Genomic DNA, 26,505 nt, shown 5'->3' on the forward strand with positions numbered 1-26,505 from the left:
CCGAAGGCGTCATTAAGGGTACTTGATTTATCTTCAAGGTAGTGTGTGCTGTGGCGCATAGCCTGAATATAGAGAATGCCCACTGTGATGGATGCAGGCCTGGACTGTCTGCGCTGGGGATGACGGTAGCACCTAATAGATACGGTGCAAGCATGACGCGGATCTGGGTCTGCACGAGCCTTGCTCGCTGAAGGAATTCTTGCGAGTCTGATGAGGTGAAATTGAGCAGATGCTGCGTAAACTCCAGCCGATCTGCATATCGTTTAACAATGACATGGATGAGAGCCTTCCAGTCTATACCGCTTCCCGGGTCTGGTCGATTAATGACTTCCGTGAGTTGTCTCATCACCCTCGATATGTCCTCTGATGAAATTCCGAGCAGCCGGTGGTCCCACCGTTCAAGGCCCGCACGAACCGGAACGAGGGAAGGTGCCAGTGCGACATCATACAGTGAAACAAGACCAGTCAAGTCGAGCTTAATGCGAGATTCTCCTGGGTAATGATTGTGCCATGAGCCGGAGTGCATGGCTTCAATTATGCGATCGTCTGCGCTCAGGAACAAATGAAGTCAGTCGTATTGGAACAAAACGGGAACAAAATACTGACGGACACCGGTGGTTGGTGAGGAAGGACTGCGGTGGAGTTCCTCTGTCCCATAGACCCGGACGTGTAGGAAAGATACTACTTCGACACCGGCCGTGAAATCACATAACATAATTTCACTAGAAAGTCGTCAGTCGCATGTGCGACACAATCGAAAGTATGCGCACAAGTCCATTTCCATCCTAAAAATCTAAGAATCAGTCATATACCATAGCGAGGTGATTGACTAACCTCGCAAAACCATCGATTCTTAACTCCTTTCCCCATCTACAGAGATCTTTAATCCGTGACATTTCATCCATGTATCGCTCAGGTTGCACTTTCCCCCAAGCTACTATATCCTGCGTGTCCAATGTACCCTCGGATACCTTAGCAGCACCATTTCCATCAAAGTACAAGACCCTGAGAGGTCGCGTTGCTTCCAGCGTGAGGTGCCAGCCATTCCCATCCATTCCACGAGTGAAAGCAAGAGAATGCTCTGGGTCCATAGCGATCCATTCGGGCTCATTGGGTATCGTGTTGCTGGTGGTGCCATGGTAGAGCAAAGTACCAGTTGGAATCACTCCAGGGACGATGTTATGTCCTATAAAAAGATGAAACCTGATCGGTAAAGCAACGGTAATTAATACGTACCATTACGATATCGAGTGTTTGGCCAGTGTTGGAGGAGCGAATGGACAGTGTCAAAGATCAAGTTTCCTGTTGTGTTCTCGGCGGGACCCTCGTCAAGCCTCCATTGCTTGTTCTTGGAACTGAAATTAGATGAATGTGGTTTGTCACTGTTCAAGTTGGCGACATCAAAGGGTCGAACGTCAGCTTCCCCAGGAGTGCCGAGGGGAAATTGTTGGTCATGGAGAGCTAGAGCTGCTAACCCAAGGCTCAGAGCAGCCACAAGGGACTGGCATCGCATTGTAAAACTGCCAGAGAGATATTGACGTTATCGCATCTTTATCAGACTTGTGGTTACCAGGGTTGCTTGGCAAAACTGTTTGTGCTTCGAAGAGTCGCGGAGATTTAGAAGATCTGTACATTCTTCGAAATGTGGTAAGCTCCAACTGGTGTAGAAGTATTACGAACAGCTGTTCAAATTTCAAATCTGGCAAAACATGTCTTGCGCCGTACTTGATCAGCAGATGGAGAAGGGCTTGAAATACTGTAACATTCTTGTTCATTCCCGTAGCATCTTAAAAGCATTGGAGATGAACAACAGCTCGTTCAAGCATTGCTGGCCAGTGAGTTTCGAGATGTTCAAGTTTTTTTCGAGTCGGTAGCGGATACGGACAGAAATTTGGGCCAGGTAAGAAATTTAAAAGCAGCAGCAAGTGCGACGGCAATATCCGAGTCAATACGGAACAGCCGCCGTTTGGAGCGAGTGTTGATCATGATAAAACCGCACTGAGTGACTCTGGTCCGAGTCGAACGTTGATGGGAGACAAAATTAGACCATTCAGTTTCGCTAGAAGGTTTATACCTCAGATAAGAGGACCTGCCAGTGCACTATACGCTGCAGACGTGGTGTATCGTATACCTTGATGACTCGGAGGTGTCTAGGCTACCACATGCATATCTAACATATACTAGTATTTTCACTTCACCAACAATGCCCATCCGTAATTCTCAAGAGGCCCGGGGTAAATAGAAAAAAGTACATCTATCAGATCAGTGACTCACAACTGCAAGAATGATGCGAAGGCCCATGGATTAAAATCCGTACGGCGAGAGGCGCCTAATGCACTTCGGCTGAGGCTTCCTCCATTCCTCCATCGGCGTCTGCACGACTTCATCAGAAAGATAATCTACTTCTGCTGGTGCATCCGTAGTGTTCCGCGGGTCCCGCGGAGGTTGACGTGGATGCCTTGGCCCGGGGGCACTGCCGGGCCAAGTAGGAAGATAACATATTTCCTGCAAGTACATCATGCTCAGTCTGCTGGCCTAGGGGAAAAGTCGTTTGAATCCACCTCTGGGCCGCAAGCAGGTCGGCATTTAATCCATATACTCCAGTCTAACCAAGACACCAGCTTCTCGATGTCTTGTCTCCAGTCATTCATTATTTGAGCGACATCAGGCTCTCCATTCAGTTCAACGGGGAAAAGTGTGTCGAGCCCGCTCATGACACCCACGGCCCACATTTTCGTAGTGACCCGACAGACTTCTCTTGTTGTCTCTTCGACGGCTTTTAACAGCAAGCGTTCCGAAGGTGTCATGAAAGGTATTTGGTTGATTATCACGGAAGTGTGTGTTGTGGCGCATAGCCTGAAGATTGGGGATGCCCACTGCAAGGCATCTACACCTGAAGCGCCTGCGCTAGGGACGATGGTGGAATCCAATAGGTACGGCGTGAGCATAACACGGAGCTGTACTTGCGTGAGCTTCGTTCGCTGGGGGACTTCTTGCGAATCTGACGAGGTAAAATTGAGTAGATATTGCATCAACTCCAGCCGATCTGCATATCGATCAACGATGACGTGAGTGAGGGTCTTCCAGTCTATACCACTTCCTGGTTCTGCTCGACTGATGATTTCGGTGAGCTTTCTCTTCACCTGCAATATGTCCTCTGGTGAGATTCCGAGCACCCGGTGATCCCACCGTTCAAGCCCTGCGCGGACCGGGATGAGGGATGGTACTAGTGCAATATCATACAGTGAGATAAGACCAGTCAGGTCAAGCACAATGCGTGAATCTCCTGGGTAGCGATTGTGCCATGAGCCGGAGTGTATGACTTCAAATCTACGAACCCCTGCACCCAGAAACATAAAACATCAGTCGTATCGGAACACGGGAACAAAATACTGACAGGAAACAGCATCCGACGGAGGAGTAGGAGGGATAGGGCTTTCGTCCTGCAGTGAATTTCGGACATGCACGAAAGATACTATCTCGACACCAGCCGTAAAATCACACAACATAACTTCACTGAAAATTCATCAGTCGAAAGCGCGACACAGCATCGAAGCATGCGCACAAGTCCATTTCCATCCTAGAAGTATGAGAATCAGTCATATACCATAGTGAGACGAGTCGCTAACCTCGCGAAACCGTCGATTCCGAGCTCCTTTCCCCATCTACAAAGATCTTTAATCCGTGGTCTTTCATCCCAGCATCGTTCAGGTTGTACTTCTCCCCAGGCTAATATATCCTGTGTATCCATTGTACCCTCGGATAGCTTAGCAGCACTATTTCCATCAAAGTACAAGACTTTCAGAGGTCGCGTTGCTGCCAGCGTGAGGTGCCAGCCATCCTTTCCACGAGCGAAAACAATGGAATGCTCTGGGTCCACAGCGGTCCATTCTGGCTCACTGGGTATCGCATTGCGGCTAGTGCCGTGATAGAGCAAAGTACCGGTCGGTATCACTCCTGGTACTATGTTATGTCCTACGAAAAAAAAAATAGACATTTTTCCAGTATCAGAAAACGGCGAAGACGTACCATGACGATACCGAGTGTTTGGCCAGTGTTGCAGGAGTGAATGAACAGTGTCGAAGATCAAGTTCCCTGTCGCGTTCTCGGCAGGACCTTCGTCAAATCTCCATTGCTCAGTCTTCGAACCGAAACTATATGAATGTGTTTTATCATTATGCAAGTTGGTGATATCGAAGGGTCTTGAAGTTTTATCAGCAGCCTGAGTGTTGAGAGGGAATTGGCCCTGTAGTGCTAGAGCTGCCGATCCTAGGCTCAGAGCTGCCAGGAAGGAATGAGAGCGCATGGTGATAAATCGATAACCACTGGGTGTTATGGCATCCGAGCCTTTATCAATGCATTGAATGTGCTGCGGCGGGGCTTGTAATATTAGTAGTGTCTATAAATAGGTTAACCGAGCAGCAAATTGCTGTGACCAAGTGCCATTACTTCATGTTGCTTACACCGAACTCCATAGGTCACCACTCGTATTCAGAGAATGTTCGGAGCTGCCTGCAGCTCCTGGTTCATTCAGCTCAGCAAGCTCATCCAGCCGGCGGTGATTAGATGCGTCTATCGCGCAGTCAGTAACAAACTCCGTTTTAGCCAAGAACAAACATACCTCTAGGAGCGACCACCCGCATAGTAATGCCCTTGACGAAAAAAAACTGGTCTCTTTGGTTTTCAAGGAGAGGCAAAGGCTCTTCGTCCACGTCAGGGACATCTGTAAGAGACTTGACAACGACTGACAGGTGCTCACAGTGCTGATTGAACATGAAACAAATCCAAGTAGATTGTCGGATGCGCGAGGTGAGTGACTAAGAGGTTGTGGTGTTAGTTTGTCACTCATCTCGGTTTCGACGAACTCTATAGTGGTCATGTTTGTTCCCGCTATCAGGAGGCCTAAGCAGTCCCCGCTTATTTCAGACGCTGCTTGCGACGCATAAAAATACAATTACAGTAAAAATAAGCCATGTCCTCATCTTACCATGGGCATCGGTTTAACTTATGTGCTTGTCTTCTCGAAACTCATCAACGCCCAAATGGACACCTTCGCGTCTGTACTACCAGCAATCAGCCACCGACCACGAACATGCTTTTCCTCAACAGTAATTTCATCCTCGTCGCTAGAGGAGTTATCCTCCTTCAAATCCCCACAAATAGGTACACGATCGATGTGAGAGGCGAAAGTAACCGCTTGGCATCCTTGCTTGTGGTGCACAAGGGTTCCCAGCAACTTTAATGTCTTTGTCGAGTATAATCGCACTCTGCATTATAAGTTAGCTCGATCCAGGTGGCATGGATATCTGATCAACTGACTTGCCGTCCCATCCCCCAATGGCGCATACTCTCCCGTCACTCCGTATGGCAATAGCGCCATTTCCTGGATGTTTGGTCTTGAATGCGGTTCCTGCGGGAGTGGATTCTGAGGTCACTTCCTGGGTCTTCTGTTCACAATCTTAAGGGAATCCATGCAGAGCTACCTGAACACCAACCAAAAGATCATATCGTCCCACTAAATGGTCTGCAGACACTGTTAAAGCAACAGTGCAGTCTGAAGAGACCGCCATAGCCATCACTTAAAATAATGCGTTAGAATCCCACGGCAATGTTGCATATACAACGAACCTGATTCTACATGAAGTTTGGATTTCCACACGACTTCCCATCCACGGCCCTCGACAGTCTGTTTGTTTTCGGGTGCAGTCCGCTTTCGCAGGACAACGCTCCCATCTTCGTATGCGCATAACAGACGCAGCTCGCTTGTCGACGTAGAGGATGAGGGTGCAGACAACGCAGAGTAAAAAAGGTGCATTGACATGATGATCCCGGATTTGCTGCCTGACCTACCATCCGAAAAGGCTGTTGCAGAGGTGTCTAGTGGATCACCTATAGCAGCGTGGAGCCTTTGACGCGATGGAAGTGACCAAACATCTGCCTGGTCAGTTCGTACTGAGATCACGCCGTACCCCACACCAAAGAGATTACCCACAAGAGCTGATTCCACGAGGTTCGGAACGGCAAGTAGACCTTCCTGCGCGCCCGCTCCCGCTAGGATAACTAGAGAGAACCTGCAGTAGTTGAGAGCGTTGACATCCATAGAGTAGCATATCGTTGGTGTTGATAGATCTGACAAAGTTGCAGGTCCTTGTCTGATGAAAGCAGACTCTTCGGGTCGCGTCCAAACGTGGAGTTTATTATCCCTCCCATGTCTAGTCACAGCATCAGAAGACAATGCCAGGACGAAAAAGACAGCTACTCACGTTATGATTTGAGAACCCCATTCTTCAATGCCCAGCAGTGAGTCGGTGTGAGCTTTCCATGATGCGAGTGGTCGCAATGAACGAGTGGAGGTGACGATAGCTTGTCCTGTGGTGTCTCCAGAGTAGATTCTCTCATTGTCCGTCGAAATGAAAAGAGTGCTCACTGCGCTGGAATGTGAGCGTAGCAGATGAATAGGCGAAGGTGCTGGCAGAGCCATACTACGCAACAGCGCGGAAGTTGCCGTGCTTGAAGAGTCTGTGGCTAATGGCGTTCACGAAGGATTCATCATTCATCATTCCGACATCATTGACTGACCACAGCAGCGAGCTGAGCGCTGGCGCTGATTCCCCAACTACTCGATGTTTTTATTCAACGCTGTTACGATAACTTAGGTCGTCCTCCAGTCACCCGCCAGTTTGTGACAGTTTGAGAAGCATGGCATGCCTCGGAACCTCTGGTTGAGCTTGGCACCTGCGCTCACGGTCTCGCTTAGTCTCCCATGGGACATCATGGTCAGACCATGGAGAAATCATTCCTTTGCGCCGACTAGGTAAGCTGTTGGGTGTAGATTGTGCATCCACGTGCAAGTACGGATGTCTCAGTTGAGTGATTACGATTCAGACTAGGGGGCAGCTTTCCATTCAATTCTGATCATGCATGACGTCGCTCGGATGTCTCAGTTTAATCCCATGCAAATTGGTCGAGGTATTTAATCTCGCATTCTGGCTTTCGCATCGTTCTACAACTTGACTTACAACACCATCTTGCACATCCATTCAACTTCTCATAACTCATGGCTTTCGACATGCTGCACCTTACTTCTGGCAGGCTCCAGAATTCCGACTCTACCACCTTACATTCACTCTACGGGTCCAGCGTCTCTGGCGCCGAAGCCACGTCTTCCTTCTCTATCGTCACTCGGGACACTTCACCCGACGCCTCCCGCATTTCTGCACACTCCAATAATTCATCTACCAAGAAACTTAAGCGCAGGCATGCCAAGCGCGGGCGCTTTTTCAGAAGGAAGACGGCTACGAGTCTGCTTGAAGATGCTAGCGCATGCGACCCTTTGTCTCTGAACGCTCTTGCTAGCCTTTCCTCGAAGTGGCTCGACCTGTCTTTCCTAGACCGCTCTCCTACCTACACGGACTACTTCGTCAATTACTGGCGACATGCACTAGCAAGGGAGCAGGACATTTTTGTGGATCATTTTACTACTGTCATGGCAGCTGTCCACGAAGATTTACCGGCTCCCTCGACCATTAGCTCGACTCAGTCTTCGTCCGTGCAATGCGACGAATCATCCAAATGCATTCCATACGAGATCACCTGTCCCTGGGGAAATGAGGAGAAATGTCGCCTAAACGGGATCAAATGGGACGAATGGCGTCGGGAAGACGATGAAATTTATATCCCAACAGGCAAGCATCACGACTATGGAGCTATCGGCGAGCCACCAATATATCCGCCGCGCAACATGGGCACCCATTCCCAGATCGTGGCACCAAAGCCGATTCGTGCATGGAACGACATATCCTGGCTGGGTCATTCACCCGTCGCTGCTGCCGTCTATGAGACTTCAAAGACTCCCTCTACTTTCACGACGCACCACCCGCACGCCGAGTCGACCGACATCCATGACTCTACCAGCGCCTCTCCCTCATCCTACCTATCTGCTCTTGCTGCGTCTATTCCACTTCCTCCTCGGCATGTCGATGATTCTCATCTGACCATTCACGAAACACAACCGATTTGTGTCGAAAGACAACAATCGAGAGATCGCAAGCTGTTCCAGTTTTTACGTGTACGTCCCTTCTCTTATCTCGCGTCAATGATTCAAGTACTGACCGGTGCTGTGCAGATGTCTTATGATCAAAAAGTCACTAAGCTTGAAAGATTAGTTGGACGGATGAGATCTCATTCGTAACGGATAACTCGAAACTATATGCATGGTATTTGTTTGTATATCAAGTATGAATTGTAATGATCAAGGACATTAATATTTATTATTCATTCTGCATTCGATTTTTGTTGTGACGCCGTTTTTCTTTCCCGACCATCCTCTGATCCCGAGTTCAGGCATACATTTTCATACAAGCTGGAACAACGGTCCCAGACCCTATGTGACCATGCACTACTAATATGACTGAGTAGTAAACATGACCTGGTTCGGAATACGGCCAAAATGCATAACTTGCGGATGCCGCACGTGCACGAGATTATCTGAAAAATCCCTATACCACCCGTGCCGAAGCGGCGCTTTCATCTTTTGATTTGGCACCTACGGGTGACAACAAAGCCTTCGTCGTACTTGATGTTGATTCTTGCAACCTGGGCTGCCATAGCAGAAAGCAGTCTCAGTACAAAGCACAGCCTAAGCACCTCATACGATAAATTTCACTCAAAACTAGAGCAGGAGATGGTCACGGCTCGGTTTATTATCAAGATTAGAAATTGTTTATCGTCACTGTAGGTTTAGCCTAATGACAGTGCGTAATGGTATCGTAAAAAGTCTCGATTGTCAAAGGTCTGGTCATGTAGGGCTCCGTGAAAAACTACTCTCGAGGTATATAACATGTTTTTAACTCGGGCTCATCCTCGGAGGGTTTTTCACACGAGTTTAAAACTAGTTTTTGACAGCTTTTATATGCAACATAGAAAACAGTTTCTCGAGCTATTTGAGCTACGGAAAAGCAAATGCCCATTGCACAGGCCCTCCCGAAGGCAACGACAAAGTAGATTCAATCCCTAGAGGTGCCGTGTTTGATCCTTCGACTGGCTTATGAGAGAGCAAGTCCAACAGGTGAGGTGAATTAAGATGAGCATCCTGACCGCCAGCTAAACTCTGGCTGTCGCTGCCCTGGTAAAGTGGGTCGTGTTCAACTCCTGGACCCTCTTCCTCGTCCAGCCAACCATCATCATCAGACGCCAAACCTGAATCTTCAAGTTCTTGAATTTGTGCGCTGTCCAGCGTGTCGCGCTTCCGTTTTCGAGTGTGGCCATCAATGTCAACATCCAAATGTGAACTCGTCAGTTCTCGAAACTTAACGGTTAGTTTTGGTGATGGCTTCTTGTTCTACAAGATACAATAGTGAGAATATGTCCATGATATGACATGACGCAAATATCACGCACACGTTTGGGGTCCATGACTCTGGTGGGTCGGGAAAACGTCCTCGGCACCTGAACAGCAGATAAACGAAATGCATGATGGGAACCTCAGTCCCTGTACTATAAACGAATGAATACATCGGACTCCGGCTGTGGATTCGTTTCGAGCTTTGGCCCAGGCGGACACTGTGCGTATTGGAAAAACAAAATCACATCGACCGATGATTTTTGCAGCGCAAGGTCACCATCCCGAATTTCCGATCACATCAATGGTTATCAGCGCCCGGCCACCCCCATTGGACGATTCGAGTTGGTCCATCATGCCACGTCTGCACTCTGCGAAGAGCTAGATTGGACATCGTGGAGCACGAGCACCAACAAAGCCCGCTCCATTTGACTGAATGATCGCATCGAGGAATACCGGATACCTGTCAACAGGAACAACAAGTTTCTATCATGAGAATGGAAGAGGATATCGTTTGATCAGCTCACCATTTTCCGTAGATCTTCTCTATCCGACCCACCTGGGACGTCCTTCGATGAGTCTTTCGGATTCTCGCAGATATAATGAATTTAAAAATTAATTTAAATGATTGACATAATAAGTCACGGTTTAAGTTTAGGGCAGGCGATATGTTTGACATGTAATTGTCGATAATCTTTTTTTTCTTTTCAACTTGTTCTCTCTCACCAGCGTGCCGCAGTATTTACTAGATGTACCCGAGTGTTCGTGCTTTTTTACGGTCTCGCGTATTGCTCTCGATCCACAACACAAAATAAATATCGGATAGTCATTAGTAGATAGAATACCATCTCAAGAACATGGCCCAAATTTTTATATACTAAAAAATTGATCTGTTGTGTTGCTACAGCATGAGCGAGCACCTCTAGTCAATCTCACCTAGTGTTCGTGCATTCGTCACACTGTGTCACAGGTTGCCGACGTTGCCGATTCGAAGTCCGCTACACTTGCGCTACACATACGCAAGTTCGAGGCGCCCGCTCGACGACAGTAGTAGAAATTCGATAACATGTATGTATATTATTGATTTGAATACAAGTTCTATGTGATATGGTGCATGTCAGGTGCTTTGCTGGTGCCGTGAAAAATTCATTGCGGCATGGCGGGATTTTAAAATGATGTAACGTCTTGTAGTAGATTGTCACGCCAGATATCATATCCTTCACTTGCACATCAATAGTCTTCTAAATCAACCTCGGAAGTTGTCATTTTAGCTAGATATATGTCTGGATCAATGTTCTAAACACTTCCGAGGTTAAGATCGGTGTGAGTCTGCCTTTCCGACACTGATCAGTGTGCAAAATTGTCTCCAAACGGTATATATTGTATCATGACACTTGCACAACACAATGATTTAAAAAATGAAAGACATAGAAATATTCATTGACAATGCAGGATCATTTTATTTCTATATATCTAAATGATTTGTGGTGATTTGCATGTGCTAGCGCAAAAACACGAACACTAGGTGAGCACGAACTCGTGGGTACATCTAGTACTGGCAGCCAAGAACTTGGGGCGAGAGGTTGAACTCATAACTCCCTTTAGTGTGCAGTCTTGCTACGCCGTATACTGGGCGTGAAGTTTCGCCTCAATATTCTCCTCCTGTCCGAGTCTTCGTTCGAGGACTTAGGCAAGATCCAGGGCTCATAACCTGTGACACAGGTCATGAGCACTGGCTCTAGTCTATAGTCTTGCTCCTTGTGACAGTCAATCATGCTCAAGAGGTCCGAGTCACTTGACCACCACATTATCTCAACTTACATATGTGATATCCATGTCATAATTCTCGTTCTACATGTATCAATCATTACCAAGCGGCGCGGGACGTGGTCCACGTGAAATCTGCAATGCTCAGATGCTTGTAAGTATCGATGGTTATTATCCTCTCCCGACATAAGGAACACCAGTCGCCCTGCGTAGCAGGTCAGTGTCCAAAACCTAATAAATATGGCAAGACACTCACATGATACTCATCTCCAGTACTGTGACAGACGTAGGGAGACTCGCGATGTGTGCAACTGCATCTGCAACGTGTATTGGATCGAAAGTCGGTTCAACGACTCTCCGGCCATCAGGTTGCAACGCTCCTAAAGTGTGCCCTGCAGCCATCGACGTGTGCGCATTTCCTGGTAACACCACCGTCGAATCAACCACCTCCGATGTTGTTCAGGTACGCACCAATGTCAATCTGCGTCACAGAAATATTGTATTTTCGCCCCTCGATAGCGATGCTCTTAGTTAAACCGTGCACAGCGTGTTTGGAGGCTCCGTATGCAACAGAATGAGGCCTTGGCACATGGGCAGCCAATGAGCCATTGTTGATGATTCTTCCTGCATAGGGACGTGGTACATCAACAAACTGAGGTTTCTCATTATCTAACTTCACGAACCTCCAGTGGGTTGTTGTTGCTTGTAAATCTTGAAAGCTTCGCGGGTGCAAAGGAACGAGGCAATAAGGTTGACATTGACGACCGATGTGAATATATCAAGTGGCATCTCCTCAATGGGCCTCGCCTTGTCAGACAAGCCCGCATTCTATGACATCGTCAATACACGACTACAAACGTTTCGAAAACCGGGTACACCACTCACGTTGAACAATAGGTCAAGTCTACCGAATTTGTTCATGGTCTCCTCGAACAAGCTTTTCACAAAGGCTTCGTCTGTGATGTCGCCAGCAACGAGGATGCACGCATCGGGGTTTGCACAGAGGGATCTGGTCTCCTCGAGCTGAGCCAGCCTTCGAGCAGTCAGTGCCAAGCTCCAACCCTCAGAGGAGAGCTTGATAGCGGAATGGCGTCCGATACCTGCAACCAGGCACCAGAAGTGAGCTTACGAACGAGTGGCAAACACAATCAAAACGCGCCAGAGGATGCACCCGTAATCACTGCGACCTTTAACGATGCCATTGAATGGGTTGGTGTATGAAGTTAGGAATAAAGGTGGCTAGTGTAGCCCGCAGCAGGGTGCGGATTTCCGTCCTGGCCGATATCCGGAGCTCACATGCATGCATATGACTATCAGTGAGAACCACAACCAGATTTCGGCTAATAATAACGGCCCGTGCGTATGTACGTAGTCCGATGGTGATGGTGATGTCATGTATTTGTATTGCTCAGGTAGTCACGCGACTTGACGTTTGGCTGGCATAACGAATGGGTGGAGGATGAGAGCGTCTGACAGTAGGGTTCGTGAAAGTGTTAAATTAAGTTCGCAGTACATCAACTATATACGGAAATAGAGCAAGACTTTGAGTCGAACCGGAACGCACGCAAAAATCATCTTATTCGGCCTTGCCCTTGCCCTTGGAGTTCGTCCCAGTACCGAAGACCAGCGAATCGACAATCCCCTTTCTCCCCTGAATGTCCAGGAGCGCGCCCCATACGGGGGTGAGCAAAGGCAAAAACATTGCCACACGCTCTTGGTAAGCCGAATATGCAACGGGATACTTGGCCTTCGATATCGACTCGGTGAAAATCGTGGAAGAAAAGAACAAAGTGCAGAGAACTAAACATGGAAGGAAGGGTGTGAGTGAAGCGAACGAAGTCGGCGGGAAGTCGAGCTTTGGTGAATCAGGCGATAGAAGAGGGATGAGTGTGATTATGATCTGGTGCGGAAGAAGTGTTAGTAATGGATCCCTGTGTTAAACGGAAATGCGAAATGTGTACATACCCAGAAACTCTGTTCGCACAGGAAGTTTGGGTGGCGTGACCAAGCCCATAAACCGCGAGTCACAAATCCGCGTTCAGCGTCATGTTTGGTCCATTGAATTCTCGAGCCAGGCCATTCATTTGGATTCAGCTTCCCAGAATGTTTGAAGGTTTGGAAAGAGTATTGCTGGTTATCCGAAATAAACTCGGTGAGGATAATGAGGAATCCCAGCGTTCCGAAAAGATAATCCGACGTCGAAAGGGGCGCATGTGGTTGAGCTGCTGCACGGGCGGCTGGAAGGCCCAAGAGGAATAATATTATATTCTGCGTGATTGCTTATTCTAAGTTAGTAGAAGCCTAAAGATAGATGGATAATTTGTAGCCGTACCGATAAAAAAGAGGTTGACAACTTGGAAGAGGAAAGGGGAGATCTTCTGTCGCAGAACTTCCCACCGATAATCTTCATCCTTGCTGTGAACGTTTCTTTATTTCCCATTATATCATCGATGAAGAATGAACTTACAAGCTAAATAGACCACGTCGCCAAGTGTTGTAACTTAACCTGCGAAGGGTGAGATTCATGATTGGATATAACACGAACATGTTGCCAACCTGAACATCCATGTTACCTGAAGGTAGTTAAGTAGACTATAGGCAATTGAGCAGATGGAATACTTACCACCAAACTAGCCATGAGCAAGGCTCGTGGACTGAAGGTCTCCCTCAAAGATGCGGGGATTGTGTCAGGGGTGTAAGGAAAGAGATAGGTAGGCGGAACGGATGGCCAAATTGGCAGGAAAGCATAGTATATAGTATATATGGTCGGAAGAAACGTCCAGATCCTGTCCACCTGCGACACGTTGTTGGTGAAGATGGAGAGTACGTATGTAGCAGCAGTTATGGCCACACAGAATTTGACAGGCCAAACAAACATGGGCGCCTCATGCGTGAGTACGCGCCAGAAATCCATGACGATAAGAGAGTATCAGGGTGCGCAATTAATCCGAGTTGTTGTGCTTGTGGGTGTTGCGGAGAAAGAGAGATCTTATATAAGGGGTTGGTTGACAGGGGTGATTGATGCCGGATTGACCCACACGGTTACATAATCACACAGGTTGCTCACTGTCTACAATGACCACCACAGTTCTTTTCTCAACGTTTGCTCCATTCCCGACTCTTTCACTCTCTGTTTCTCCAGAAACACGATTCGATGAACTATATCCTCTTTTGTGCGAACGCTATTCCGATCTCCCTGCTTCAGAAGACTTGAGAATTTCATGTCATGCTGGATCTGTCCCTACGTCGGACACCCTTATCTCTGAGATTCATGGACAAGATGCGAGTCTCATTACGCTGAAACTTATTCCCCGACTCCGAGGTGGTAAAGGAGGTTTTGGGTCGCAGCTGCGTGCCGCCGGTGGTCGCATGAGTAGTCAGAAGACTAGTAACAACGACTCATGTAGAGATCTTAGTGGACGCAGGCTTAGTACCATCAAAACCGCGAAAAGGTATGTATGTTTAAATGGTGTAGGATGTGATGCATTAACCACATTGCTTTAGGCTTGCAAACTACATGGGAAATGAAGATGAACGGAAGAAAGCCCAGGCTGAGGCCAAAAAAGCCAAGCTAGAGACGCTCGAGAGGAAGATTGCAGCTGCATCAGGGGATACGGAGGCTGTTGCTAGCAAGAAGCATCGGTTCGATGACACAGAATACTTGGAGGAAAGTAGGGAAATCGTCGACAATGTGAAATCTGCAGTGTCTGCAGGTCAGTATACCGCGTTCACTACGTAGTATTTGTCCTGATGTTTCAATTTGCAGGTCTTCTGAAGAAAAAGAAAAAGATGAAGATGAACCACATTTCTAACTCACCCGAGTCATCCACTCCTCCAAAGGACGCGGTCACGGAGAAAGTGCTAGCATGCTCAACCCAACCTATTGCGTTGCCTACAGCTATCACTGTCGAAGTCGCCAGCACATAGTGCCTACTTGTTGATATTATCCCCTTTGTAAATTACGTAGTGTATGTCCTCTGAATGGAATTAGCTTGTTGGTATTATTCGGTTCCCTAATAAAGTGTGTTTCTCTTACACTTACATCTCGGGTCTCAACGCAAGATCACTTGCTGCAAGTTTTTTACTCGCTGCATCCAGTAAAGGCTTGTGATGCGCCCTCTACCGCACATACCCAGTCGGGGGTACGTGCAAGCAGCGCGGTTCTTCGCTACCAGCGTATCTCCTACCCGAATTCCCCAGACTATCATTGAAAAAGTTGTTCAAAAGTACTCAGTCAGTCTCCCCGATGGTAAAGTTGTCAAAGCGGGTGACTATGTCATGATTCGCCCGGAGCATGTCATGACTCACGACAACACTGGCCCTGTCATATCCAAGTGTGCTTCTCTTCTCCCCTCTCAAATCATCACTCATATGATATGCATGTAGATTTAAGTCCATAGGTGCAAAGAAAATCGTTGATCCCCGGCAGACAGTGTTCACCCTCGATCACGACGTCCAGAACAAATCTAACAAAAATCTTGCTAAATATGCTAACATTGAAGCATTTGCACGCGAACATGGAATTGACTTCTATCCTGCTGGCCGTGGCATAGGGCACCAAGTCCTCGTAGAAGAAGGCTACGCATTTCCGCACACCCTCACTGTTGCCTCTGATTCGCACTCAAACATGTATGGAGGCGTTGCTTGCGTGGGTACGCCCATCGTGCGCACAGATGCAGCAGCCTTGTGGGCTACGGGAAAGACTTGGTGGCAAGTTCCTCGTATGGTCAAGGTGGAATTTCGGGGAAAACTCGCCCCAGGTGTCACCGGCAAGGACGTGATTGTTGCGCTTTGCGGGTCATTCAACAACGACGAGGTCCTTAACGCTGCAATCGAGTTTACCGGGGAGGGTGTCTCTGCGCTTTCGGTTGATGACAGGCTTACAATTTCGAACATGACAACGGAATGGGGCGCACTTGTAGGCGTGTTCCCCGTCGACGACACACTTTTAAGTTGGTACGAGACCGCATTGGCAAGATTAGAGCAATGGACTTTCGCCTCTAAGTCAATACCGCCTCCGCCAGAACACCCACGTATCAATCGCCGCCGTCTTGATGCTCTCCGTGCAACCAATCTTATGTCCGACCTCGGTGCCCAATACTCATCGCATCTGATCTTCGACCTCTCCACCCTCGTCCCGCATGTCTCCGGTCCTAACAGCGTCAAGATATCTACTCCACTTCCCAAGCTAGAAAACCAGCAAATTGCGATCCAGAAAGCATACTTGGTTTCATGTACCAATTCTCGTGTCTCTGATATTGCTGCAGCGGCGTCTGTTGTTGAGGGTAAGAAAGTTGCAGAGGGCGTCGAGTTCTATGTTGCAGCTGCGAGCTCTATGGTGCAGGCTGAGGCAGAGAAGTTAGGGGCACTGGAACAAGTTGATTGCTGCAGGTGCCAAAGTGCTCCCGGCAGGTTGTGGGCCTTGCATCGGGCTCGGCACCGGGTTGTTGGAAGAGGGTGAGACGGGCATTAGCGCCACGAACAGGAACTATAAGGGACGAATGGGCCACCCCAAGGCTCAGGCATACCTTGCTAGTCCTGCAGTAGTTGCTGCGAGCGCTGTCAAAGGATTTATCTGCTCTCCCGGCTCTCTTGACGCAACCTCGCTTCCCCCTGCAGGCGCCCCCGTCTTCTCCATTGCTTCTGGTTCTTCGGACGCGGCGGAGGTACCGCAAGCAGAGGAACCCCTCTTCCCCGGCTTCCCTGCAGCCTTCTCTGGTCGTGTGCTCTTCGCACCACAGGACAACCTGAACACGGACGCACTATACCCCGGAAAATACACCTACCAAGATGACATCACCCTCGCACGCCAAGCACAGGTAGTCATGGAGAACTATGACCCGTCTTTCGCAGGCAATGTCGCCACCATTCTCCCTTCACTATCCGCATCAGATGAAAGCACCAAGTCCGGTGTGGTCTTGGTGTCGGGGTACAACTTCGGTACTGGGTCCTCTCGCGAACAGGCTGCTACCGCGCTCAAGGCAGCTGGTGTGCCACTCGTCATTGCAGGCTCATTCGGTGACATATTCAAGCGTAATGCCATAAATAACGGTCTTGTCTGCCTTGAGTGTCCTGAGCTTGTCGCTGACCTCACTGCGACGTACGCCAAAGGCGGCGCACGCGGTGCAGGTGGACGTGATGGCGAGCTCACAGTGGATAAAGGGCACGAAATCCGCGTCTCGATGACGGACGGAAATGTCACTCTGCGTGGTCCTGATGGAGAAAAGATATACAAAGTACGCACGGTAGGCGCAAGCGTGCAGGAGCTGTGGGTGTGCGGTGGGCTGGAGGGGTTCATTCTGAAGTCCATACGGTGATATTCATGACGTATTTAGATGACTTTTTTGCCTGCTTGTGTGTACGTCTTGTGCTTATCTGCTGTCGGAGACATGCTATGTAACATCCAAAGACAGCCTAGCCTGCAAGCCACTCCCTGGTTGTTGTTCATTGATCTGTGAGAGCCTCAGTTGCGAACCGTTCGATATGACACACGCCAGTTGTAATCATTCCGAGCTACTCACGTCTGCCCCGCAAGATCTCAACGGTACGAAGAAAGTTTAGACACAATTATGTGTCTTTCCTTGGTCACGCGAAGAGGGCATCATCGAAATATTTGTCCGAGGGCGCCGCGGGCAGCCGAGGTGATGAATAAAGGCGACCACAACCAAGATGATTCCGGCTTTATAGTTTTTGACAAAAACTGGGATTAGTAGGTTTGACAGAACTTCGACTCAGATGAGCTGGGAGCATATAAATGTATTCCGATGCTACGTTCTGAAATTGATAGATTTGCATACATACCTCACTCGTACGGTTATGGGTAGTCATAATGAATATCAAACCTTCGTGAAGAACCAGAGTCTCAATGAATAGCCCTCGAATCATAGATTGGCGTTCCAAATGCTTCTGCCACACTCAGGTCTCCATGCCTTGTTCTGGTTGTTGTCATCGGCGCCATCAAATTTTTCCTTAAGGACAGCAAGCTTCGAACGGTATTCGTCTATGCCGATGTAGGCACCACACACGCGGCGCTTACCGTCAAAAGCGGATCGGCCATGAAGCACGCGATGGTTGTCAATCGCTAAACACAAGATTAAGCCATAATGGCAGGCAGCCACGGACAGGACTCACTTAATACAGTGCCGGGACTGAGTTGGACCCAATACTCTGAATCAGGTTTCGTCAAGAGTTCGTTCCAAATCTTGATCGCTTGATACCTGGGTTGATTAAGTAAAGTTTTCTGACTCATGCAGCTCACTTACCATTCCTCCACTTCGTCGGGTAGCAAGTGACTCATCACGCTTCTATCATCGTTGTTCCACCGTACCTGCACGAGTTCTTTGGTGCTCGGGTGATATCGTAGCGGGGGGTACATTGCAGGGGGACTCGGAGTGTACAGTGCTGACGGTTCTCCTGCTGCATGGGCTTGAATGGGCACACGGGAAAGAAGATCATGGAACTTCGGATGTAGCTCTTTCATAAGGGCGGCGACATAGTAACCATCTACGAGAAGCGTTGCTCCTCCGGAGCCTTCAGTATGTGATAGGAGATGAAAAATTTGAAGACCACAAGGGTCAGTCTGTGCTCGCAATCAATCAGTGGCACAACGAGATCTATGCGCATATTCCATACAAAATAAGTGTTATCAGTATGTGCTCCTAGTGCCATTGTGGTGTACGCGGTGTCTCCCTTAGAAAGGTCAGCAGTAAACTCCCAAAACTTCCCATCTAAGTGCATTCAGACCGGAAGTGAAGGGACAAAGAGGGAGGGCGTACACTGTGTCTCTCTTATGAAACCGATACGTTGGCAAAGTTCTTCTGTGGCCTCAGGCGTCGCGGGGACCCCTGAGACAAAGCAAAAGCCAAATGTTTCCTGCATGCGCATGAGACAAGCACACAAACCTCTCAATTTACGTACAACGTTCGTTAGCCACTTATGCAGTCCCTGGTCATCCATGACCTCGGTATAAGTCACAGAGGGTGGAGACTTCTCAATCTTTGATCCCCAAAGGACTTTCCTAGTGCGTGATAAGCGCGAAATACGTATTGTGAAAGAAGAATCATACCGGCTTGGCGTTGTTTGAACAGCTGGATCGTATGTGTGGGCTTGTAGCCATGTCCATGGGTATACCGACGAGTGAGATTCGGTGCTAGTTCCAGGCCCTAATCGACGAATCAAGTTGAGACGAGAATTCAGTTAAACCAACATACAGACAACTTCGAGGCCATCTGTGGAGCCTTGTACGTGTATAGGTTTGATATCAGCTGGAATCTGCAGAAGCGTCTCTTTCTCAATAAAGACACCATTACCGCCTGCTGCTAGACTACCTCGAATGTGTTGAGCAGTCGCTGCTTTGTTATTGGGTGAAAACAGTCTGGGCATCTGCAGTGGTCGCGCAACCAGATATGGTGACTGATATTTTGCATGTTCAGATCTCGAGGACTATTACGAGGCGGAAGGTCCATACAATCTAGACCAATGCTGTGGGCCCCACAGGATGGATACCTTTTGCTCATCAGCATTAGCAATAGGGATATCACTGTGAACTCTAGGTTCTGTGACGCCCAGCTGCTCCGAAGAAACTACTTCTCTAGTCGCCGCAGAGGAGGTGGAACGACTTCTAGTCAGCGAACCATGTGTCCAGCGCGATTCGAGTATACTAGAGATCTGATTAATACGACCATGGAATGAGCTATAGATGACAGCCTAGAGATAGTACGACATACATACTCTTGGAGGCAAAGATGATGGCTTCGCCGGTGCGGATCGAGAGAGGTATTTCACAGTGCCATGAGGCCAACTCCGAAGCGGAATACGCAAGCTTGTGAAGCCTACCCTAAGCATTGCCAGCAACGATAAATAGTGATACCAGTATACCAGAGCACAGGACAAGTCGGACAAGTCACAAGGATCACGAGGTATGAGCGAGTGGCATAATTCACAATTTCTGGAGTCTAGGTCCGACCCGACTGTTACGCTGTGACATTCCCCAAAGTGGAACGAATACCTCCAAGGCTGCTCTTTTGTTTGGAGTTGCTGAGAGGCAAAGACAGAAGTGAAATGAAACTTTGGCTGATACTGCCGTATTCCACAGATATAAAGAGAGGCTATACATTAGAAATGGCAGCATAGATACATCGGGTCCTTTTAAATTCACTGGTACTCCATTTTCTTCACAAACGTCACTTCAATAATATTGATACAAAGCAATGGCATATGCCTGCCCTTCAAAGACGGTGTCCGATGTTAACATGAACAGCCTTCACATTTGTGTAGCTGAAACAAAAGGTCAGTAAAAGCCGCCATACCGCAGGGCCATGTCTTGGCTTACTGTTCCAAAGCATATTCGCCAAGCTCACGCCCAATGCCTGACTGTTTGAAACCTCCAAACGGAACGCTCAACTCCGTGGAGTTGTGACAATTGATCTATGTCCATCAAATCAGCAGCAGCCTTAACGCTAGCATGCTCGTGCTCACCCATGCGGTACCAGCTTCGATACTATGTGCGACTCGAATTGCTCTGTCTATATCTCTGGTGAAGACAGAGCAAGCAAGACCATACAGAGTATCATTCGCTTGCTCAATAGCCTCTATGATACTTTGTTAGCACTCGGACATCCGTAATGGGATGTGCCTACCTTCTTCCGTGGTGAACTTGATGATCGCAGCCACGGGACCGAATATCTCTTCCTGCACGATCTTCATACTCGGCTTGCACTCCGTGAAAATGGTCGGTTGAACGAAGTAGCCCTCGTTCCCATGACGTTCTCCACCGATGTGAACGGTTGCACCGTCCTCCTTACCAGACTTGATATATCCCATGATCCGCTAATAGGAAGTAAGCAAAACCGCTCACTAGTACATTAGGTAGGCGCTGACCTCAAATTGCGTCTGCGAAACTTGTGGACCTTGGTAAGTGTCTCGAGCAAATGGATCGCCGACTTTCAAAGACAAGGCATGCTCAGTGAACGCCTTCAAAAATCTATCATATATCCCTGCTTGAACGAATATGCGGGAACCTGCGGTGCACGCTTGTCCGTGGTTCATGCTGTGAAGTGTGAGCAAGGCTCGGCTACGATGCAGGGTGACATACAAAATACCGTGTGAAACCCACTTGACGGTCTGCTCCAGGTCTACATCATCGAATATGACGCTGGGGCTCTTACCGCCAAGCTCAAGAGTAACCTTCTTTAAATTGGTCTTGGAAGCGGCTTCCATAATCTTCCGCCCAGTCAATGTGCTCCCTGTGAAGGCTATCTTGTCGACAATCATGTGTTCACTGAGGGCTTGACCTGCGGTACTACCGTATCCGTTGACGATATTGATGACACCATCAGGGAAACCCGCTTGAACAAACAAAGGACAGAGACGAAGCGCAGTCAATGGTGTCAGCTCAGAGGGTTTCAGGATAACAGCGTTTCCCGCTGCCAGAGCTGGGCCAATCTTCCATGACAGCATCGTGACTATTCACTGTCGTTATTTGTTCGCCGAACATGGATTAAATACACATACGAGGGAAGTTCCAGGGAATGATCGCGCCCTATAAGATGCTAAATTCGCAGATCTTCATCGCGCGACAAAGTGAGAACACGTACCACCACTCCAATGGGCTCGTGACGCGTATAAGCCAGCTTTTTTTCGTTCGTCTATCAAGTAGGTATGGATTAGAATTGCCCTGAAGAGACATACAATGCCTTTCTGACCTCAATAGTTTTCCCTTGAATCTTGTCCGCCCATCCAGCATAGTACCTTAGGACAGCGACAGATCCAGGAATATCAGCATTCCGGGCCACGCTGAAGGCTTTACCTGCATATAGGTTCAGATTACGAGTAACATATATGGCTGAAGTATCACCCTACCTACGTCCAAAGCCTCCAAGGCAGAGAACTCGTCAGCGTTTGCTTGGAGGAGGTCTGCAAGTTTGTTGAGCATTCTGCCCCTTTGGGCACCAGGGACTTTCAAGCCCCATCGCTCTTTGTAAGCCTTCTTTGCAGCCTTAGCGGCAATATCGATATCTGCAGCAGTGCCAGCGGCGACCGAGGTTATGACCTTTCCATTGACTGCATCTGTTGTCAAAGTTGATCAGGTATGAGCGACTAATTGACCTACCCGGATTCAGAACTCTAAGTCAATGAGGCATAAGATAGACGTTGAGTGCAAGATAAGTACATACTCGATGGTGCCCTTCTCTACGGGTTCAACAAACTTTCCATTGATAAATAGGCCAGTGGGGACTGTCGAGGTGCCCTTGTAGGTCGGTGTGTCAAACTGATAAGTGAAGGAAGAAGACATGGTGATAGCAGATCACGAATCGAGCTCCCACCGCCAGTCTTTTATCTTGCCGGGGAGCCTAACAGTGTGCTGGGGCCCGAGCTCAGAACCTTGCATGAAAAAGAGCTTTAACGTTATGTGCATGTGATCATGATGGAACATGCACGGCCCGGATGCGGCCATATCTTCACTCATCCGCTAGCAGGCTCACCATCATCAAAGGTCACCTACAAAAGAAGGTTCCCCGACTTTCAAGTTATCCGTCACTGTATCATCGAATCTCTCGCTGGTTCTTCTTTGTCTGCTTCATCATTGCTGGCCCCTCTGGTTTCGCTGGTAGTATCTGATCAGGAGCCTCCTGACAATAACAATCTGTGCTGACCAGTATCCTATTGGGCGTATTTTTCCCTCCGTCACGTCAAATAGTTGGGAATTTTCCGTGCATGACTCGTGAGCATTATGCTCTACGGTCATTAATGTTTACACACGTTCGATTCTGGAAGTACAGTCCATGCAGTTGAGTTTGTTCATCTCCGCTGCCCGAACCTTTCGCTTGGCAGTCGCTGGTTCTGATCTTTTCGAATTCATAATGCTACCGTTACCAGGCAGTGTCAACGTCTTCGAAGAGCACACGTGAATGTGCTAGATACAAATGGGCATAGTAGACTTGTCATATCTGATATGTGTCATCTCCCGACGGAAATTATGGAATGTGCCATGTGTGAAGCGGCCTATGCATGCAGCAGGTGGTGCCAGTCAGGCGCACATGTCACAGGCAACTTCAAACTCCTTGCTCCCAGACTCAAGCTTCGATGGTTGCAGATAGTAAAGACCTTATCAGTGGCAAAGACTCAACCACCGCTTGGTAATTAAACGTCCGTCGCCGAGCTAGCTGCTTCGAGTCAGCCCCGAACCCCTCCTCGCGCTTACGCTCCCTACAGCTTACGGACATCAGCACCGACAGACGGACCTCGATTAGAGTCATCGTATCAACACTTACGGTCGAGCGCATTCCTTGTGGTAGCGCTTCCCCATACCCCACTTTTGGTTTCATCTTCGTTCCGATCTCCCGTACAGAACTTGGCCGTATGATGTAGCATCTCCTCGACAAAGTAAAATTTTAATCATAAACCAATGCAAATTCTCGTGTCTTATGGTTTGCCGTGTGAGATGAAGATGTATGTAATATGAATTTATGACCACCAATGGCAGGAACATATATGTGGACACTGATCTATCGTCGAGCATATGTACAAGGAAGAAAAAATTTCAGATGTGGTGGAAATCACCGAAGAAAAAATGTGAAGGCCGGACCAATAGCGGTAACTGATAAAGAGGGATGAAAGGGGGTATCAACTATGAACATGGCGCTGGATCTTGGTATGAACGTGTTGCCCCGATGTGGTGTTTCGAAAAAATCAACCAGCAGCAATGGCCAGTACTGGTGTGCCGACCTATTGGCACATAGCCAGTCCGAAGTTAGTCGATGCTTTGTAAGTAGTTCCGTGAGGGTCTATGAATCAAAATCCATACTGCGGGAGGCGCCTAATGCACCTCGGCTGAGGCTTCCTCCAGTCCTCTGCCTGCGTCTGCCCGACTCGATCAGCAAGATAATCTACTTCTGCTAGTGTGTTTTGCAGGTTCCCTGGAGGGTGATGCGGAGGCCATGGTTCGGGGCCATCGAGGGGCCAAGTAGGAAGATAACACATTTCCTGCAAGTAAATCATGCTTAGTTCTGTGGGCTAGGAAATAAGTTATTTGGACCCCACCTCGGCGCTGCAGGCAGGCCGGCATTTAATCCATATACTCCAGTCCAACCAAGACATCAGCTTCTCGATGTCTTGTCTCCAGTCATTCATTATTTGAACGATATCAGGCTCCTCATTAGGTTCCATGGGGAAAATAACGTCGAGCCCACTCATGACACCAACAGCCCACATGTTCGTAGTAACACGACAAATTTCTCTCGTCGTGTCTTCGATGGCTTTGAGCAACAGGCGTTCCGAAGGCGTCATCGAGGGTGTCAGATTTATAATCACGGAAGTGTGTGTTGTGGCACATAGCCTGAATATCGGGGACGCCCACTGCAATTGCTGTAGGCCCGGATTATTCGCGTCGGGCACGACGGTATCATCTAACAGATACGGTGCAAGCATAATGCGGAGCTGTGTCTGCACGAATCTTGCTCGCCGAAGGAATTCTTGCGAGTCTGATGAAGTGAAATTGAGGAGATGCTTCGTAAACTCCAACCGGTCCGCATATCGATCAACGATGACGTGGGTGAGGACCATCCAATCAACACCGCTTCCAGGGTCTGGTCGATTGACGACTTCGGTGAGCTTTCTCTTTACTTGGGATATGTCCTCTGGCGAGATTCCGAGCACCCGGTAGTCCCACCGCTCAAGCTTCGCGCGAACCGGGACGAGGGAAGGTGCGAGTGCGATATCATATAGTGAGACAAGACCAGCCAGGTCGAGCACAATGCGAGATTCTCCTGGGTAGTTATTGTGCCATGAGCCGGAGTACATGGCTTCAAATGTGCGATTCCCTGCACGCAGGAACACATAACGTCAGTCGTATTGGAACATGGAAACAAAATACTGACAGATATCCTGATCCAATGGAGGACGGTAGGGAGGGGAAGGAACATGAGTGTCCTTCCATGTGAGCCGGACATGCAGAAAAGATACTACTTCAACGCCGGCCGTAAAATCACATAACATAACTTCACTAGAAAGTCGTCAGTCGGAGGTGCGACACACAACCGAAAGTATGCGCACAAGCTCATTTCCATCCTAGAAATTTGGGAATCAGTCAAATACCATAGCGAGATAAGTCGCTAACCTCGCAAATCCGTCAATTCCGAACTCTTTCCCCCACCTACAGAGTTCTTGAATCCGCGATAGTTCGTCCCAGGATCGCTCGGGTTGCACTTCTCCCCAGGTTATTATATCCTGCGTATCTATCGTACCCTCGGACAATTTTGCAGAACTACTTCCATCAAAATACAAAACTTTCAGAGGTCGCGTTACTGCCATTGTGAGCTGCCAGCCAGTCCCATATCCAAAAGCGAAAACAATAGAATGCTCTGGGTCTATAGCGGTCCAGTCAGGTCCGCTGGGTATCGTATGGCTGTCGGTGCCGTGATAAAGCAAAGTACCGGTTGGAATCACTCCTGGTACTATGTTATGTCCTATGAAAAAAAAGTTATTTTTTCAGTCTCGAACAGCGGCGGAGACGTACCATTACGATGCCGAGTGTTTGGCCAGTGTTGTAGAAGCGAATGGACAGTGTCGAATATCAAGTTTCCTGTTGCGTTCTCAGCAGGACCTTCGTCAAACCTCCATTGCTCGATCTTGGAACCGGAACTAAATGGATGTGGTTCGTCATTGTTGAAGTCGATAATACACAAAGGTAGAACGCACGTTTCTCCAGCGGCACTAACGGGAAATTGTTGGTGGTGAAGAGCTAGAGCTGCTGAACCGAAGCTCAGAGCTACCACAAAGGACTGATATCGCATTGTGAGAACTGTCGGAGATATACTGAGGCTATAACATATATATCAGAGCCAAGCAATGCATTGTCACTATTGTTGAAATTTTACCAACAGGTCTGGCAAATTTGAGTATGCCTTCGACGGCAGAATTCAGGGTGCCCGAGATTTGATAGGATGTCGAAGGCAGAATTCAGGGTTCCTGAGATATGATAGGATGATTTGCATGCACTGTAATTTGAGTTGGTTGGTTCGAGCGTTCGGTCATGCAATGATTGAAATTTGTTCGCCAAGCCTTTTCAGGGATGGCAATTAGACATGCGAACGGATAGAGGTGGTGTAGTTGACGTTCGATGTTGGATCATCTTGGACGAAACCTAAACATAACAATTTGCCCAATACTCGTGCACATATGCAGAGATATGAGGCATGTCTCACAGGACATGTACAGATCGCTGTGATGTTGAATAGCAGGAAGCGCAGCATGTAAATGCATGATAATCACTCACTCGGAGCATGCTTGAACATACTGATTGCCACTCAATTGCAATATTCGGACCCTCGGCAAAGCCTACATATCAATGATATCAATACACGTCAAAACGAGGTGCCACCTCAAGTTCATGGTCAGTC

At 48.3% G+C, this 26,505-nt stretch overlaps 11 protein-coding genes across 11 annotated transcripts; 3 read left to right on the forward strand and 8 right to left on the reverse strand.

The window, feature by feature from the left end:
- EDB93DRAFT_1151378 (uncharacterized protein) lies at positions 1-1,905 on the reverse strand (the record flags this gene model as incomplete). The annotated part of the gene is made up of 6 exons (XM_041449719.1): positions 1,681-1,905; positions 1,237-1,626; positions 835-1,186; positions 771-785; positions 607-722; positions 1-546 (listed from the first exon to the last, which is right to left on the reverse strand). Coding segments are annotated over exons 2-6 (1,306 nt in total), but the record flags the coding sequence as incomplete, so codon positions are not given.
- Positions 1,906-2,304: 399 nt separating this feature from the next.
- Positions 2,305-4,306, reverse strand: EDB93DRAFT_1087255 (uncharacterized protein; the record flags this gene model as incomplete). The annotated part of the gene is made up of 6 exons (XM_041446033.1): positions 2,305-2,505; positions 2,562-3,340; positions 3,398-3,516; positions 3,566-3,580; positions 3,630-3,975; positions 4,030-4,306. The coding sequence occupies 6 exons, from the start codon at positions 4,304-4,306 to the stop codon at positions 2,305-2,307; spliced, it is 1,737 nt and encodes a 578-aa protein (XP_041306613.1).
- A 699-nt stretch (positions 4,307-5,005) lies between these two features.
- Positions 5,006-6,481, reverse strand: EDB93DRAFT_1087186 (WD40-repeat-containing domain protein; the record flags this gene model as incomplete). The annotated part of the gene is made up of 6 exons (XM_041446028.1): positions 5,006-5,267; positions 5,320-5,438; positions 5,484-5,578; positions 5,629-5,938; positions 5,993-6,212; positions 6,264-6,481. 6 exons carry the CDS (start codon positions 6,479-6,481, stop codon positions 5,006-5,008), a joined length of 1,224 nt encoding a protein of 407 aa, XP_041306614.1.
- Positions 6,482-7,057: 576 nt separating this feature from the next.
- Positions 7,058-8,191, forward strand: EDB93DRAFT_1104742 (uncharacterized protein; the record flags this gene model as incomplete). Its single annotated transcript, XM_041447439.1, has 2 exons — positions 7,058-8,068; positions 8,126-8,191. 2 exons carry the CDS (start codon positions 7,058-7,060, stop codon positions 8,189-8,191), a joined length of 1,077 nt encoding a protein of 358 aa, XP_041306615.1.
- Positions 8,192-11,278: 3,087 nt separating this feature from the next.
- EDB93DRAFT_1241146 (uncharacterized protein) lies at positions 11,279-12,309 on the reverse strand (the record flags this gene model as incomplete). Its single annotated transcript, XM_041451839.1, has 6 exons — positions 11,279-11,312; positions 11,364-11,526; positions 11,579-11,731; positions 11,791-11,935; positions 11,993-12,231; positions 12,279-12,309. The coding sequence occupies 6 exons, from the start codon at positions 12,307-12,309 to the stop codon at positions 11,279-11,281; spliced, it is 765 nt and encodes a 254-aa protein (XP_041306616.1).
- Positions 12,310-12,496: 187 nt separating this feature from the next.
- EDB93DRAFT_511411 (uncharacterized protein) lies at positions 12,497-14,091 on the reverse strand. The gene is made up of 6 exons (XM_041456587.1): positions 13,731-14,091; positions 13,664-13,680; positions 13,575-13,613; positions 13,440-13,522; positions 13,073-13,386; positions 12,497-13,007 (listed from the first exon to the last, which is right to left on the reverse strand). Exons 1-6 carry the CDS (start codon positions 14,019-14,021, stop codon positions 12,684-12,686), a joined length of 1,068 nt encoding a protein of 355 aa, XP_041306617.1. The 5' UTR covers positions 14,022-14,091; the 3' UTR covers positions 12,497-12,683.
- A 51-nt stretch (positions 14,092-14,142) lies between these two features.
- EDB93DRAFT_1207483 (telomere stability and silencing-domain-containing protein) lies at positions 14,143-15,111 on the forward strand. Its single transcript, XM_041451002.1, has 3 exons — positions 14,143-14,559; positions 14,612-14,820; positions 14,874-15,111. Exons 1-3 carry the CDS (start codon positions 14,183-14,185, stop codon positions 15,032-15,034), a joined length of 747 nt encoding a protein of 248 aa, XP_041306618.1. The 5' UTR covers positions 14,143-14,182; the 3' UTR covers positions 15,035-15,111.
- An 11-nt stretch (positions 15,112-15,122) lies between these two features.
- On the forward strand, positions 15,123-17,912 carry EDB93DRAFT_1151424 (homoaconitase). Its single transcript, XM_041449720.1, has 3 exons — positions 15,123-15,441; positions 15,494-16,445; positions 16,471-17,912. Exons 1-3 carry the CDS (start codon positions 15,218-15,220, stop codon positions 17,422-17,424), a joined length of 2,130 nt encoding a protein of 709 aa, XP_041306619.1. The 5' UTR covers positions 15,123-15,217; the 3' UTR covers positions 17,425-17,912.
- EDB93DRAFT_1151427 (Trimethyllysine dioxygenase) lies at positions 17,844-20,154 on the reverse strand. Its single transcript, XM_041449721.1, has 11 exons — positions 19,838-20,154; positions 19,575-19,774; positions 19,435-19,519; positions 19,318-19,378; positions 19,173-19,269; positions 19,025-19,124; positions 18,883-18,979; positions 18,740-18,834; positions 18,370-18,686; positions 18,239-18,324; positions 17,844-18,188 (listed from the first exon to the last, which is right to left on the reverse strand). Exons 1-11 carry the CDS (start codon positions 19,949-19,951, stop codon positions 17,989-17,991), a joined length of 1,452 nt encoding a protein of 483 aa, XP_041306620.1. The 5' UTR covers positions 19,952-20,154; the 3' UTR covers positions 17,844-17,988.
- Positions 20,155-22,533, reverse strand: EDB93DRAFT_1151430 (putative 1-pyrroline-5-carboxylate dehydrogenase). Its single transcript, XM_041449722.1, has 12 exons — positions 22,282-22,533; positions 22,218-22,231; positions 21,968-22,168; positions 21,811-21,914; positions 21,703-21,753; positions 21,620-21,647; positions 21,201-21,570; positions 20,987-21,155; positions 20,746-20,935; positions 20,585-20,697; positions 20,439-20,533; positions 20,155-20,383 (listed from the first exon to the last, which is right to left on the reverse strand). Exons 1-12 carry the CDS (start codon positions 22,398-22,400, stop codon positions 20,335-20,337), a joined length of 1,503 nt encoding a protein of 500 aa, XP_041306621.1. The 5' UTR covers positions 22,401-22,533; the 3' UTR covers positions 20,155-20,334.
- A 1,133-nt stretch (positions 22,534-23,666) lies between these two features.
- Positions 23,667-26,158, reverse strand: EDB93DRAFT_512040 (uncharacterized protein). The gene is made up of 8 exons (XM_041456589.1): positions 25,984-26,158; positions 25,805-25,927; positions 25,623-25,747; positions 25,224-25,572; positions 25,160-25,174; positions 24,985-25,109; positions 24,149-24,927; positions 23,667-24,091 (listed from the first exon to the last, which is right to left on the reverse strand). Exons 2-8 carry the CDS (start codon positions 25,897-25,899, stop codon positions 23,900-23,902), a joined length of 1,680 nt encoding a protein of 559 aa, XP_041306622.1. The 5' UTR covers positions 25,900-25,927; positions 25,984-26,158; the 3' UTR covers positions 23,667-23,899.
- Between the last annotated feature and the right edge of the window lie 347 nt (positions 26,159-26,505).

This window comes from Suillus bovinus, assembly GCF_016758785.1.
Source record: "Suillus bovinus strain UH-Sbo-P2 chromosome Unknown EDB93scaffold_36, whole genome shotgun sequence".
Taxonomy (NCBI): domain Eukaryota; kingdom Fungi; phylum Basidiomycota; class Agaricomycetes; order Boletales; family Suillaceae; genus Suillus; species Suillus bovinus.